This window comes from Erythranthe guttata, chromosome 2 (assembly GCF_056151865.1).
Source record: "Erythranthe guttata isolate IM_541 chromosome 2, IM_541, whole genome shotgun sequence".
Taxonomy (NCBI): Eukaryota; Viridiplantae; Streptophyta; class Magnoliopsida; order Lamiales; family Phrymaceae; genus Erythranthe; species Erythranthe guttata.
Genome location: NC_142534.1, coordinates 17,914,798 through 17,929,987, shown reverse-complemented (window position 1 = coordinate 17,929,987; position 15,190 = coordinate 17,914,798). Strand labels below are relative to the sequence as shown.

The window sequence follows — 15,190 nt, the reverse complement described above, 5'->3', positions numbered from 1 at the left end:
ATTACATATTTCTATAAAATTATTTTTATAAATATTTTTTTAATTATTATATTTTTTAATATTTATATTTTATTTTTATTTATTTCTATAATATTTTATATTATTATACATTATTTTAATAAAAAATAATATAAAAAAAATAAAAAAATATTAAAATAATAAATAAGGTTCGCGAGCCGGCTCGTGAGCTCATGAACAACTAAGAACTGGCTCGAGCTCGAAAAACTCGAGTCCGAGTTCGAGCTTTTTTCGAGCCGACTCATCGAACTCACGAGTCGGCTCGGCTTGTTTATCACCCATGCGTGTGCCCGATAAATACGAACATATTAATTACTTTATTACTTACTAGGAACCGAAGAATTACCTGATTATGTCGGGATTTTTAAGATAATTAATTATCATAAAATTAAAATATAGGGTCAATATAAATACACAAGTATCTTGTGATTTGATATATTATTTTATCTGAAATGTTAAATGTCGTTTCGATTTTATTAATGTCGTTTTGACTTCGAACCTGATTTTGATATTTTTTCTATTTTGATTTTGGCAAAATTTGAAACACGAAAACTGTAGTCCTTGGGGTTAGCTTTCTAATCCAACTTAAATCGGCTAGATTGGATGTCGTGTGACAAAGTTACGTACGAATGAGTTACATTTTGAATTTTAGATACCTCAATACATCAAAGTTGTGGGCAGTATCCATTGATTCATGTATATCTTTCTCGTCCGACATCTAATTTTGGTGATTCAAGTTGGATTAGAAAACTAACTCAGAATACTACAAATTCTATTTTTCAAGTTTTGCAAATTTTGGAATTACAAATGATTAAAATTACGTTTGAAGTTGAAACGATATTATTAAAGCTCGAACGACATTTATCACATCCCTTATTTTATTTATTGTTTTTAAAATTTATTTTACCTAAAATACCCTTCATCTATAGAAGGACTAGACTAGAGGACCCACACGAAAGGTTTTTACTCTAACAATTAAAATATTCTCTATGTTAATTTATTTGCAAAACCCCCCTTATAATTCCCTCTTCTACTGAATTGTTCCCTAATAATTCACCATTTAGGGGTTGTGTGCTAAGAAAATGAATTATAGGGGACTTTAGTAAATATTAACAATTTAGGGAGTGGTTTAGCAATTTCAAATAACACATGGGATTTGTGACAATTCACTCCGAATTTAAATTCATTTCTTTCCCGCGACTATAAATACGCCTCCTGCAGTTCAAATGAAATCTCACCCAGACCGTTTCGTCGTTCAGCTCTTCACACATTTCATGCACTGTAGAGGAAAAACCGATAAAATCTACAAATCGGTGGGAATATACAGAAATTCAAGCAGCGAAAAATGGGGAAGCGATTGAGGAAAGCGAGACCGATGTGCTACTGTGTTTCTCCGCGATCATCGTCCCTTCACGCGATTTTCAGCTGGTATATACGTAATTTACAATTCTCAATTTTGAATTTCTGCGACGATGAGTTTTTGCGTTCGTGAATTTGTTTTCGTTCAGAGCTCAAAAACATAACGGTCGATTTGAATTTTGTTTTTGGCCGATCGGGTGGACTGGGGATTTAGATGTGAAATTAAACTCGATTTACATTATTTGGGGTGTTAGTTGGTGATCAAGTATTGCCCAATTAGATTCGAAAATTCGAGTTCAAAGTTTTATAAACTGAATTGTTTAAATTGCGTGATGATTCAGCAGGAATTTGAGTTCAATTTTGACGTTGTTATGTGTGTGTGTGTGTGTGTGTGTGTGTGTGTGTGTGTGTGTGTGTGTGTGTGTGTGTGTGTGTGTGTGTGTGTGTGTGTGTGTGTGTGTGTTTTCTACTGAGATCTGTTTTTATCTCTGAATTTGACCGAGATTTTTCCGGTATGTGAATCTATTCTGCTATTTGAGGTGAATGAGTTTATCCAGATTCTGTGAGCCTCAGCTATGCTCATTTGGCTACAGCTTTAGATTTGAAAGTTGGAACACGCATTTCAATCTAAAATTGATTTGATGCGAGATTTGAAATAATAATTTATGCTGGATTACCTCGTGTTCTTCGATCTTCAAGTTCTTCCACAAAGATCAAAAGGTTTCCTTCCGGGTCTACTTTAAGCAGTGCTGAGCACACAAGATTCCACCGAGTAGCCAATTTTTTCTGTATATGTTGAATTTGAAATTTGTTTGCAATAGAAATTTTTATGTTGTTGCTTACTTGCATCTATAATAATCGGAGGCATTTTGTACTAATTTCGTTTATCCATCTGTTGATGATTATCTCAAATGTGGATAGGTACGAAGAGGATATGTGGATAGAGATTGCAAAGTTTTTGGATGGGAGATCCTTAGTGATACTTGCAATGACTTGCAAATGGTTTAATCGCATTATGATGGAGGATAGTGTGTGGAAATACGCATGTTTACGAGATCTTCAGGTTCCTGATCCTGGAAAAGTCGCCTTCAAATGGATCAAACTTTATGCCGCAGCTTTTGGTATTAGTCAAATTTTTTGATGTTCCATCCAATTATGAAACTCAAATTTAAGTTTTCTCATCTAAAGAGTTAACGATTAATCTTTGCAGATGGAAGTCACACATATATGTTTCGTCAGCAGGAGAAGCATATTGGTAAATAACTAAATGCATCTTCCTATTTAGCCTTTTGTAGATTACATTTCGTTTGTTCTCGAGTCTCTTATTTTCTATCATGGACAATTCTGAGTAATGGGAAACGGGCATAAATTTCAATGTACATAGTTTAGCTCATTATTTTCGGTGGATCTCCTGATAAGTAATGGCAATTTACTTATTCAGAGTGTTTTGTCTTATTTAGTTTATATCACGCGCTTTGCGGCTTTCGAAGATAATAAATGATCTCATTTCAAAACATGCATTCACACTCGTATTTTTCCTTTTTGATCTGATGAACAGATTGGATGCGAATTGGAGCATTCTTGTTTGATTCAACTGCAGCTCTCCTGAGTGAGAGCTTAATTGCACCCCTGAGAATCCCCGACGAAGAGACAACTGACAGAACATTGCAGCTACAAGGCTGCTGTTTGTTAAAGAATATCAAAGCTGGAATCTGGATTGCTGGTAACTCAACTATCATCACATTTAATAACTGGAATCTGGATTGCTGGTAATTCAATTATGCACGGCTTTGATATTCTAACTAGCCTTTTCTAACTGTGATTATGTATGAAGACTTACAGCTTGTCCGATGTCCTGTTTGCGACCTCGATTCCTGTGATGGTGAGTTAAGCATGACTGTTTACCCTTTCTTCTAATGCAGTGTCCTGTGTACTATATGATTGCTGGAAATTTTGAAATAACCAATATATACCACCACTTATATATGAGTTAGCTAGACTTTGAATTATAGCCTCCTTGTACAAATAATATACTACAATAGAATATTCAAGTAACGATTTGTGCTTCTGTAATACAGGAACAATGCAAACGTTGGATGCAAGGCATATTGAACTCTTTCTGAATGAGGGATACAATAATGGGAGCTGGGACTATGATGTATTAGGATCCCATAACATCAGCAAGCATGCTGATGGTGCTTCTGGTGGCATTTTCGATATTAAGCATCTCAAGGATCAAACAACCTCCGGTAAATTCTAAACTAGATTAACCTGTCAATTATTTACTTTACTCAGATTATCTATTGTGGAAGGTTATCTCAAGATATCTGCCAGAAATTGAGTTTTTTAGTCTGAGTTTATTTCCATTGCATTTTCAGATATCTTCGATCTCAAGTCGTGGGTGGGAAAGAAAAACGACTGGCAACCAAAAGCTGTGGTAACTCTCCATGCAGTTGCAGTAAACACCAATTTGCAAAACAATGAAGGTAATAATATTTCCCTTTAACTGATATAATTTCTCTGAAATGATAATTCTACCTTTGTTCTTCTTCTCTTCATATAAAAAACAAACATTATTGACCAAAAAAATTAATTGGTACTCATCGAACGGTTGAAATTTATCTTATCAATACGACTACATAAACAGGTATACAGATTAAGTACCAAGCTATGAAGGCTGGAAAAGAAGGTGAAGTTGTTGCAATTCGTATATCGCAGCAGCTGCTCTAGATTTTCTTTTCCAAGTCTAGAAATTAGAATACGAAATTTTGTTCGATTTTGTGATGTCTGTAGCTAATTCTCTCAACAAATATATTAGTCCCCGAGTCAGTTTCGATTCACTTCATTTATGGCCAAGGTAAAAAAAAATAAGTAAAAAAGCAAGCCCTGTATTTTCAATACTTGTAAGCTGTAAACAATCAAAAACTCCGGCAATTCTTTCATTATTCGTATTTCCACTAGCAACATCACTGTTATTATTCGAACGAGTCTGATTGAAATATCAGCAATGAGTTAGTTTATTTTTTTTCTTTACCATCACATTCGAACAAGTAAAATTTTCCGATTTATTTTCCCAGCCTCCTATACGACCCCGTCTTTCGGTCAAGGTTACTGCTCATCCATTTTCAGACAAACCCTCTCGCATTATAATATCTCCAACTAGTAGTATATTATTCTTGTTGAATTCTCTGCATTTGTTTTGTCCACCAAAGCATCTCCGCATCGAAATTTGACTTTGCTAAGTCTATATATATATATATATATATATAACTCGTGTCACCATTTCCAAATGGCCTGCCTGCTTAAAAAATCCAGCTCCTTTTGACTTATGGGCTTTCTTCTAAGAACCATCTTCTTTGCACTATTTCTTTTTCAGACAATCCAATCACAAAATGATTGCCGATTTCAATCCTGCGGAGAAAATCAATTCCTAGTACGGTTTCCTTTCCGATTGCGAGGCGAAAAACAACCTGAAAGATGCGGCTACCCTGGTTTTGACTTGATCTGCACTACTACTACTTATAACAACAAACGCAATTCACAGGTACCATTGCTCAATCTTCCTTATTCGGGCGATTTCGTTATTCGAGATATAAACTATCTCACCCAAGAAATCCAACTCTACGATCCAAACAACTGCCTCCCGAAACGGCTACTAAATCTAAACCTCTCTTCTTCTCCCTTCTTTTCCGGTTACTCCGAAAACCTCACCTTCCTTAGCTGCCCACCGGAGCAAATTGCAAACTCCCGTTTCGCGAAAATCGATTGCCTCAGCAATTCCACGTCGTCGGTTTTGGCAACTTCTTCGATGAATCTTGTGAAAGCTTTGAGCGATAATTGCAGCACTATTGCAGCTCTCTCTGTGCCGGTTTTGTGGCCGTTGCAAAACAGTAATGATTGGCTTTCGTCTGATCTCAGCGGCGATCTTATGTTGACTTGGAATGTTCCGAACTGCGAAGGGTGCGAGGCGAGAGGTGGCGTTTGTGGATTCGAAAACGGCACGAGTGATCGGATTATGTGTTACACTGATCCTAGAACAGGTAACTAAAATTATGTTTTCAATTTAAATTGTTTTATGGTATGAACTTTGAAACTTTGAACTTTGAACTTTGAATTAGTCCATATGTGAAACATGATCCCAATTACTGTTATGTTAGTTAACAGAAAGTCAACTCTACATGTCATTTTAGAGAGAATAATTAAGTGTTAATTATGATTAGCTGTCTTTTCATCGAAATAATAAAATTACAAAATATTCATTACCACATTTGATTATTATCAATTTTATCATCATCTCTCATTTCGTAAGAAAAAAAAATACCGTGAATAAAAAATTACGAAAACGAAGTGGAAGTGGAAATTGAAATTTTCAAATTCCGCCGATTTCAATAAAAAGAAAAAAATCAATTTCGGTGGAGTATTTTTCATTTTTCATTTCTGATTTTTACGATTTTTCAATTGAAATTAGAATAAATATTAAATTTTTATTTTGATTTTTGAAAATAATTCCGAAAATTCTAATATATATTTTTTTTCCTGAAAATTACACTTGTTTTCAATTATTTAATTTTCACCAATTCCCATATGAAAAAAATCGGATTTTAATTGCAACTAACACCAAAAAAATAAAAATTTAAAAAATAATAATAATTAATTTGGTTAATCCACAGTTCAATCCCGGGGTATGAAGATCTTCAAAATAATCGCACTATCAATAGTAATTCCAGCGGTGACGTGTTCAATCTGCATTTCATCCCTCTCCTGCATGTTTGAAAGGAGAAGAGATCGCGATTCCGCCACGTCAGCAGCAGTGGCGCCGCAATCTCCTGCTGCGGGTGCACCGGAAGGCCTCGACGAATCCACCATTCAATCCTACAAGAAACTAGTCCTCGGCGATAGCAGACGCCTCCCTGGCCCAAACGGCGCCACGTGTCCCATCTGCCTTGTTGACTACCACCCTAGAGACACGCTACGCTGCATACCTCTGTGCGACCACTGCTTCCATTCTGATTGCGTTGATGAGTGGCTGAGATTGAACGGCACCTGCCCCGTCTGCAGGAATTCCCCTGCACCTACTCCACCTGAATAATACCCATTTCCCCCCCCCTTTTTTTTTTTTATTTTTTTATTTTTTTATTTTAATTTTAAGTTTATTTTGTAATTTTAATATTGAAATCTGTAAACCATAATTCTTTTGTACAGAATATATATTACAGAAAAAAAGCTGCTGCTGCAGTTTTGTCTCTAGTGAATGGATATTTAGATAATAATCCCTAGTGCAAGTTGACCTTTGACTTTGGAAATATTATTTAAGACAATATTGTAAATAGTCATGGTTCATTATCATATCATATGATATGAATTTACCTGCTAACTTAAGAGGAGTTGCATATAAATATTATTTATTTTTGCTGGATTCCAGAAATATCCAAATATACCCACATAAAGTCAACGATAAATCTTGTTGACCCAAAAAAGCGTTGACTTCAACAGCTAGTGAATACTATAATGCAACATTTGCTCCCCTTAACATAATTGAATTTTACTATTAATATTAAGGCTGGAAAAAAAATGTCAATTACTATATACCATGGTATATCTACCAAGAAATATCGAAAAATTACCTAAAGAACCAGGGGCGGACCCAGGGGGTTTTGGGTGGGGGGGCGAAAAAAAAGTTTTGGGGTTAAATGGTATAAAATTTTAACTTTGGGGGGTCTAAAGTGTATAAATTAATACATAAATAAGCCAAAATATTAAAAAAATAAAAAAAAAATAAAAAGGTTAATTTTTTCTGCAGGGGCGGGTGCCCCCCAACAGAAGCCTTGGGTCCGCCCCTGGAAAGAACGGTTACCATTGTTTACGGTACGATACTTGTACCGTACCATTACAATATGGTACGGTAGTGGTATTGTATTTCTAATACCACGGTAATACCGTACCGTACCGCAATTTTATATTTTATAATTCGATTAAGATATTTACTTCGATATTAATTATTTTTTGTACTTATAGTTTTTACTTGGAAGCTTATGAATTGCAATAATTGTTTTTACCTTAAGTTAGTGGTAGTGTATTTGTTTTTTTCCCACCAAGTTGAATTTTATAATGGGACATATATATTATGTTAAATTGTCTTTTATTTTCGCTATTGCCAACTAATTTTATTATATTTGATGTATGAATATCTTTTTTTTTTTACATATATATACATGTACGTATAGTATTAGTAAAGTATTTATTCTATGTACTGATTATTAAGTACAATCAAGTACCTAAGATATACCTAGTTGTTCCATTAAACCACATTTATTTTGGTTTATATTCTTGTTTCATTGAAGCAAGTTATGTTAATTGTTCATAATTATACACTTAGGCCTTCATAGAAAATTAAATACAAGACTAACTAGAACTATTTTCAATTGAGATTAACATACTTGTTAACTCATTTGTTCTTTAATCTTTGATACAGAGTACCACGTACCGATTGTGCCGTATCGAAAATAACGGTATACCAAACATTGGTATACCGAACTTTTTGGTACATTAACAATGTGAAATTTTTCAATACCACAATGTACGATAGGTACACGGTATTAAGCCAAATATTTGGCAACCGTACCGAATCCACCCATAATTAATATCTTCAATGCAAATTGAACTAATTAAATATGTGTCTCATAAATCTTAATAATTCTTTATTTTTTCAGAGTCATTCTACGGTACATTCGGATTGTTCGTCGCGACTTCCTTCCGGAACATTCTAACGAAATGCACGCAGCAGCCGATACATATAACAAAGGGCATTACAACCGTAAAAAAAGAAATCGTCACGTACGCTAATTCGACAACGCTTAGCGGCACTAATCGCCCTGCAAAAAAAAAAAAAAAAAAAAAAAAATCGAATACATCCTTCATTGCCCTTTTATATGAAGGCAAGTTTCTAACCACCACTAAATTAAATGAATGCAATTATAAAATCATTACCTCTTAATTTACGCGGACAATTCTCGCACGGAGGTCCAATCCACCGCAAGATAAAATCAGTCTGATTTCCAATAAAATCGTTCGAACGGAACCCTAAAACCGGAACATACGAGCTCACAATCTCACTGCACATGTAAATCTCTGTCATCACCTGTCTTGAAATTACGTAAGTCGCCACCGTAGCAACCGTGGAATTGCTCAAACAATCTATTGCGGTAAAATTCGACAATGCAATCGTCTCGAAAGGACACGTGTAGAAAGTGTAACTTAGTATATACAAGGGCTTTAGTGGATAAGAAAACGAAAGATTCAAACTCATGAGCCTTTTCGGGAGACAATTTTCAGGGTCGTAAAGCTTGATTATCGAGTTTTCGTAATCTACGTAACGAACATAGAAATCTCCGGAATTCGGAAGATTTAGAATAGGTATATTTTGAGTGGTGCATTTTAGATCAATATATGTACAATTTTTTCGAGTATTTGGATCGTCGCTTCGTAATTTGAAAGGGTATTGAATAAGAGAAGTGTTGGTGTTATTACCACAATAAGAAGTTGGACAATGATTCTTGGATTGCACACTTTGTAAGAAAAAGAGAAAAAAGAAGGTGAGTTCAAGAATTTCCATATGTATATATATATATTAATTGCAGGTAAATTAATATATAATAAACATGCATCGTAGATTTATAGATTTTCATCGGACTTCACAAAGTTAATTTTTTCGTCTTTTCGACGTGCGATACAATGTAAACGGATTTTATATTCGAGGCCTGCAAATTTATATATATTATTCAATATTTTTTTTCATACTTTAAAATAGTTTCTCCAACGGGATCACTATTCTTTCGTCTTTCGAAATCAAACGATGGAAAAAATTATCGAAACTCTCTTCTTTCTTGTCTCGATCTTCTCGAAAGCTCATTCGAGTATCAAGAATTCTTGTCCAAGTTCCTTCTGTGGAAGCTTCTCCTTAGATTATCCGTTCGCACTACAAGACGAAAATCTCGAAAATGGTTGCACCTACACATCTCTTTCGTGCAACGAAACCCTCGGTATCGGAACACCGATTCTAAATCTCCCGTTCTCTAGAAGTTTCTACGTAAGGTATATTAAATATCATCCGAAATACATACAACTCTTCGATCCCGGAAATTGCCTCATGAGTAGGCTTATAAACAACAACCTCAATCTTTCGTCGTCTAATTTTGAGGCCGTTAATTACGAGAACTACACTTTTTACACGTGCCCTTCGGATTCGGACGTCATAGGAAAATACGTTTGTGCCATCGATTGTTTAAGCAACAAAACTAATTCGACCGTTGCTTCTGCTTCTGTCCCATCGGATTTGATGTTAGAAACGGGTTGTACGGTCGTAGGTAGTTGGCTATTACCGGTTTTTATTACAGGTCAATTCGAGTTTCACGGAATTAATAGTGATCTTTACTTATCATGGAATTCGACTAGCTGTAAAGCTTGTGAAGAAGATAACGGTAATTAACGAAATATTTATTTATTTATTTTTATTTTTATTTTTTGTAAAATTTTTTAATTGTTTAAAAAAATTAATTATTTAAAGGTGGACACAAGGAAAAATTATGGTCAAGATTTGCGGAATCTGCGTATTTTGTTCCGTCATTTGTAGCAACAGCCATGTTCGTTGTTATCTGTCTACTGCAGATTACAAAATCGGTAGCGGATAGAAATGAGAGGAGTTACGACCAATCAGCCGCTGCCACGTCAGCGCCACCGAATGCAGAAGGATTGGATGAGTCGAAAATACGTGCTTACACAGAATTGGTGGTTTTGAGTGAGAGTGTAAGAAATATGGGGAATGATTTTAGTAATATTGCATGTTCAATATGCTTGGAAATTTATGTCGATGAAGATAATTTGAGAAAAATAGCTAAATGTGGGCATTTATTTCATGCTGATTGTATCGAGCTGTGGTTGAGAAAAAACGGCACATGTCCGGTTTGTAGGACAAGCGTTGTCGATGATAATGTCGAATTATGACATCTTTTTTTTTTCGAATAATGGAATTCTTGATTTTTTAAAGTTTTTTTTTTTTTTTTTGGTAGAGTAATTTGATTTTACATTTGTTCTGTACAATCAAACTCTTTTAACATGTAATTATAACAGTTAAAAATGTGGTGGCAATACAGCGGCTGTTGCGCTGTATTCCAGCCACCGCCCCCCCCCCACGGCGGAGGTTGCTACACCGCCACAAACCACCATTACGTCCGATGTATCTCCGCCGGCGAAGCTATGAAATGTCATGATAGAAGCTAGCTACTGTATTATTACATATTGCCAAGAGTTCCTAAATTAATTGAAATGTATGTATTTTTGGAAAAATACAGTTTTCGTCCCTCACATTAGCACCGATTTCATATTTGGTTCTTCGTGTTCACAAAAAATACATTCGGTCCCTCATATTTCAAAAGTTCAATACTTTTAGTCCTTTCGATCAATTTTACGTCAAAACTAACGGAATGAAGTGTGTGTACATCAATGACTTAACTAATAGACCAACGGTAAATTGACAGAAATTACCAAAAACGCTAAATTATTGAAACACGAGGGACCAAACGTGGTTTTTGTAAACATAGAGGACCAAATGTGAAATTGGTGCAAACTTGAGGGGTGAAAAATGTAATTTCCCCTATTCTTTTATATTTACTAAATGTTTGGCTTTTGAGAGCTAAGTTCATGTCAATCAATTCCTAAATTCTTTTTAATTGAAATATTGGTAATAACACACACACACACGCACAATAAACAAGAACACGAATTTAATTTGTAACTACTTGTTTCTTTCGGGACTTACTTTTTGGGTTCCTAAAATTGTTATTTGCAACTTATTCTTATTTTTGTTTCTCTCTCTAGAAAAAATCATTCTCGTCACTAATTTGGCCTAAAATCATCTTTGTTGAAGTGATATACGAACACAAATGAGCTCATCGAATGAAGATCGTGTTACACATCACAACGAGGTAAAAATTTCGACATTTCGTTCGAAAAATCTGGACAGAAAGGGCGAAAGCCCAACCCGGGCGCCCGAAACTGTTTTACACGCTCAAGTTGGGCGTGTAAACCATCAACCCACGCCCAAACTGGGCGTGCAAAACAACTTTCGGCGCCCGGCTTGGGCGTTCGGCCCCCCTCCTCCGGTGTTTTTGCTTTTTATTTTTTTATTAATTTTTTATGCCTTTTTCAGGAAAATCAATACAATGCGATGTAGACGTCAAGCGTGGGATATTCTAAATAGTGTTTGACTAGTTTAGTTTTATCGGATTTAATGTATTATAGTATTTTATTATGTCAAATTTAGTACTTTATTATGTCGAACTTAGTACTTTTTTGAAATAAGCAAAATTGACAAACTTAATACTTTATTATGTCGAACTTAATATTTTATTATGTCGAACTTAGTATTTTTATGTTATTGACAAATCCAAATATAAGAGATATTTAAATAAGTAAAATTGAAATTATAAAAAAATATATTGAAATAAGTAAAATTAAAGTTATTAAAAAAAAAATATTTAAATAAGTAAAATTGAAATTATAAAAAAATATTGAAATAAGTAAAATTGAAATTATAAAAAAAAGATATTGAAATAAGTAAATTTGAAATTATAAAAAAAATATTGAAATAAGTAAAATTGAAATTATAAAAAAAAATTGAAATAAGTAAAATTGAAATTATAAAAAAAGAGATATTGAAATAAGTAAAATTGAAATTATAAAAAAAAATATTGAAATAAGTAAAATTGAAATTATAAAAAAACAGATATTGAAATAAGTAAAATTGAAATTATAAAAAAAAATATTGAAATAAGTAAAATTGAAATTATAAAAAAAAAGATATTAAATAAGTAAAATTGAAATTATAAAAAAATTATTGAAATAAGTAAAATTGATGGAAAATTACAGTTTATGTCCCTAAACTTTACCACTAAAATGATTTTTGTCCTCAAACATTTCAATCCACGAAATATGTCCTCAAACTTGCCACTTTTGATCACTTTAATTATGTTATGCCGTTAACGTCGGCAGCTAACTTCGACGGAAATAGCACACGTGACTCAAGTGACGTCTATGTGGCCGTTAAATGTCGAGCTGTACAACACTCAGTGCCTACTTGGTCGACGAAACGTGATGTAGAGCGACACGTCATTCTCCTCCCCTATTTCTATTCTAAAATCCCTAATTCTCCGCATCCCCAATGAACCCGTAAATCCAATCCCTAAAACCCCATTTCGAAACCTTCAATTGAGGTGAAATTTGAAATAGCAGAATCGTCTGTGAATCCATTAGGGGTGTGCACGGGTCGGTTCGGTTCGGTTTTAGCCAAAAACCGAACCGAACTGAATATATCGGTTTTTGTAAAATTAAAAACCGTGTATGTCGGTTTTTTATCGGTTCGGTTTCTTTCGGTTTCGGTTCGGTTTCGGTTCGGTTTCGGTTATTTTTCGGTTCAAGTGTCAATATATATTCAAGTTGTTGTACAAACAAAAAAATACAATTACAATTACTTTCACAACTTACTAATGCAATGAAAATATAAAATCTTTAATTTAATAGGACTTACGTAATTTAGATGATGTATTATGCTTCATTTTTTTTTCCTACTTTCATCTACCACATTATTAAAACCATGAACTCAAGTAAATTTTTACTTACTAAATAAATAAAATACAATGTCTCAATTTATGAACAAATGCTTAGAATGAGACAAGTAATTGAAAGACAGAAAATAAATATTAGGGTAAAATAATACATATATTATATAAACTGAAGTCGTTTTATAGTTTCGGTTCGGTTCGGTTTTTCGGTTCGGTTATTTAACTTCCCACCATACCGAACTGAATAATTCGGTATTTCAAAAATAAAAAACCGTACATGCGGTTTGCTATTCGGTACGGTTTAAAACGGCTCGGTTTTTCGGTTTTTTCGGTTCGGTTTTTCGGTTTTTCGGTTTTTTTGCTCACCCCTAGAATCCATGGCCATTTTTCGTGGTGTTTTACCAGCAAAATAGCCCAATAAACAAATGCCGAATGTTTCATCGATTTTACTTTCATCTTCGGGCTGAAAAATCATGTATTCTTCCACTTCGTTGGGAAAGTCGGGAGCTGGAATCCGTTCTTGGGCACTCTATTCTTGGCAAAAAAAGAATTATATGCAGCTTTGACAAGTGTTGCATGTTTTTTTTTTTCCGGAATTAGTTCAGACATTTTGTCGAACACCTTCTGGGCAGGTTCTGAAACTGCAGAATTGGGTAGAATTTATGTCATCTTCACCATCCTTGTGCTCGCTTCATCGAGACCACAAGGGGCACAAGCATCAGCACGTGAAAAATCACAAGACCCCAACGTTCTAGAGACGGAGTTGGGAGAAGAATTAAAGCTTCCTCTAAATTTTTTTGCACGTAAATCTGTTGTTCTTTGAGAAAGGAAAAACTCTTCAAATGTGAGAATGTTTTGATTTTTTATGGGTTTATGCCTTCGATTTTAGTATGAGTTCGAGCAAGACTGGAGATTGAATTGAAAATTTGGGAATGAGAGTGAAACGTGATTTGGGATTTGGGATTTGGGATTTGGGAGAGTGAGTTAGAGGAAATTAGTATATTCTTGTGCCACGTCAACATTTAATATTCAATATATTATTCCACGTCACATTTAACGGCCACATAGACATCATGTAAGCCACGTGTGCTATTTCCGTCGAAGTTAGCTGCCGACGTTAACGGCAGAACATAAAGTGATCAAAAATGGCAAGTTTGAGGACATATTTCGTGGATTGAAATGTTTGAGGACATAAATCGTTTTAGTGGTAAAGTTTATGGACATAAACTGTAATTTTTCCCGTAAAATTGACATTATAAAAAAAAAAGATATTAAATAAGTAAAATTGAAATTATAAAAAAAATATTGAATTAAGTAAATTGAAAAAAAAAAAAAAAAAAAACACACTGCTAAACGCCCAGATCGGGTGCCCAAACCGGACCCGGGTCCGCCCAAACCGGGCGCCCATACTGTAACCGAACGCCCAAACCGGGCGTTCACCGGTATTTTGCACGCCCAAACCGGGCGTGAAAAATGCCGGTGAACGCCCGATTTGGGCGTTCACTGTGCGCAATTTCCCCCCAAAAACATCCCTAAAATTCGAATTTTAGGGTTGTTTAACATGCAATTACAATCAAAATTTCCTACCCAATGCAATTAAAACGTTTAGGAGTTGAAAAAATCTCAAAATTTCGATGAATTTGGCTTGATTTGGCTTCAATTCGAATTTTTTGATTTTTTCTTTTGAATTTCTTTTTTTTTTAGAGAGAGAGTTTTTTGGAGGTATGAGTTGCAAATAGCAATTTTCAGACCCCAAAAAGCATTTCACTTTCTTTCCTATATATGAAAAAAAAGAACAAAAAGAAATTGGTCCCATGTAATTGACTTCATCAATGGTTTTCCAAACATTCTTCACTTGGGAGAATCCGAAATATGACACACTGTCCTAAGAAATCCTACATTTTTTGTACTTTCTTGTTTTTCCCCAAATATATATATATATATATAGACACACACACACACACAAAGCACATTCACAAAGACCCCTTAATTATTTCTTACCAAGAAAAGAAAAAGAACATGAATATTCATAAATTTCTGTTCTTCATTTTTCTCTCTTTCCCACTGACCATCCACTCTACAGACAACAACTGTCCAAATTCATATTGTGGCAACAACAATGTTTTCCCCATAAACTACCCTTTCAAGTTACAAGACCAACAACCTCAATTCTGCAGCAACTACACAAATCTAACATG

The 15,190-nt window shown here is 34.4% G+C and overlaps 3 protein-coding genes across 3 annotated transcripts; all 3 read left to right on the top strand.

Annotated features, from left to right (window-relative positions):
* The first annotated feature begins 1,254 nt into the window (after positions 1-1,254).
* On the top strand, positions 1,255-4,397 carry LOC105963905 (putative F-box protein At3g61730). The gene is made up of 8 exons (XM_012988393.2): positions 1,255-1,446; positions 2,299-2,498; positions 2,588-2,632; positions 2,936-3,100; positions 3,212-3,259; positions 3,456-3,626; positions 3,756-3,863; positions 4,025-4,397. Exons 1-8 carry the CDS (start codon positions 1,364-1,366, stop codon positions 4,105-4,107), a joined length of 903 nt encoding a protein of 300 aa, XP_012843847.2. The 5' UTR covers positions 1,255-1,363; the 3' UTR covers positions 4,108-4,397.
* LOC105963903 (putative RING-H2 finger protein ATL21A) lies at positions 4,329-6,647 on the top strand. Its single transcript, XM_012988391.2, has 2 exons — positions 4,329-5,417; positions 6,048-6,647. Exons 1-2 carry the CDS (start codon positions 4,706-4,708, stop codon positions 6,464-6,466), a joined length of 1,131 nt encoding a protein of 376 aa, XP_012843845.2. The 5' UTR covers positions 4,329-4,705; the 3' UTR covers positions 6,467-6,647.
* A 2,582-nt stretch (positions 6,648-9,229) lies between these two features.
* On the top strand, positions 9,230-10,377 carry LOC148772504 (putative RING-H2 finger protein ATL21B). Its single transcript, XM_088815073.1, has 2 exons — positions 9,230-9,854; positions 9,941-10,377. The coding sequence occupies exons 1-2, from the start codon at positions 9,230-9,232 to the stop codon at positions 10,375-10,377; spliced, it is 1,062 nt and encodes a 353-aa protein (XP_088671199.1).
* Positions 10,378-15,190: the final 4,813 nt, after the last annotated feature.

Bases quoted from the DNA above. Each gene is read 5' to 3' on its own strand.
- LOC105963905 (XM_012988393.2), top strand. From the start codon at position 1,364: ATGGGGAAGCGATTGAGGAAAGCGAGACCGATGTGCTACTGTGTTTCT. The intron at 3,627-3,755 runs GTAAATTCTAAA...TTGCATTTTCAG, and splicing joins CAAGGATCAAACAACCTCCG to ATATCTTCGATCTCAAGTCG. The intron at 3,864-4,024 runs GTAATAATATTT...CTACATAAACAG, and splicing joins CAATTTGCAAAACAATGAAG to GTATACAGATTAAGTACCAA.
- LOC105963903 (XM_012988391.2), top strand. From the start codon at position 4,706: ATGGGCTTTCTTCTAAGAACCATCTTCTTTGCACTATTTCTTTTTCAG. The intron at 5,418-6,047 runs GTAACTAAAATT...GTTAATCCACAG, and splicing joins TTACACTGATCCTAGAACAG to TTCAATCCCGGGGTATGAAG.
- LOC148772504 (XM_088815073.1), top strand. From the start codon at position 9,230: ATGGAAAAAATTATCGAAACTCTCTTCTTTCTTGTCTCGATCTTCTCG. The intron at 9,855-9,940 runs GTAATTAACGAA...AATTATTTAAAG, and splicing joins AGCTTGTGAAGAAGATAACG to GTGGACACAAGGAAAAATTA.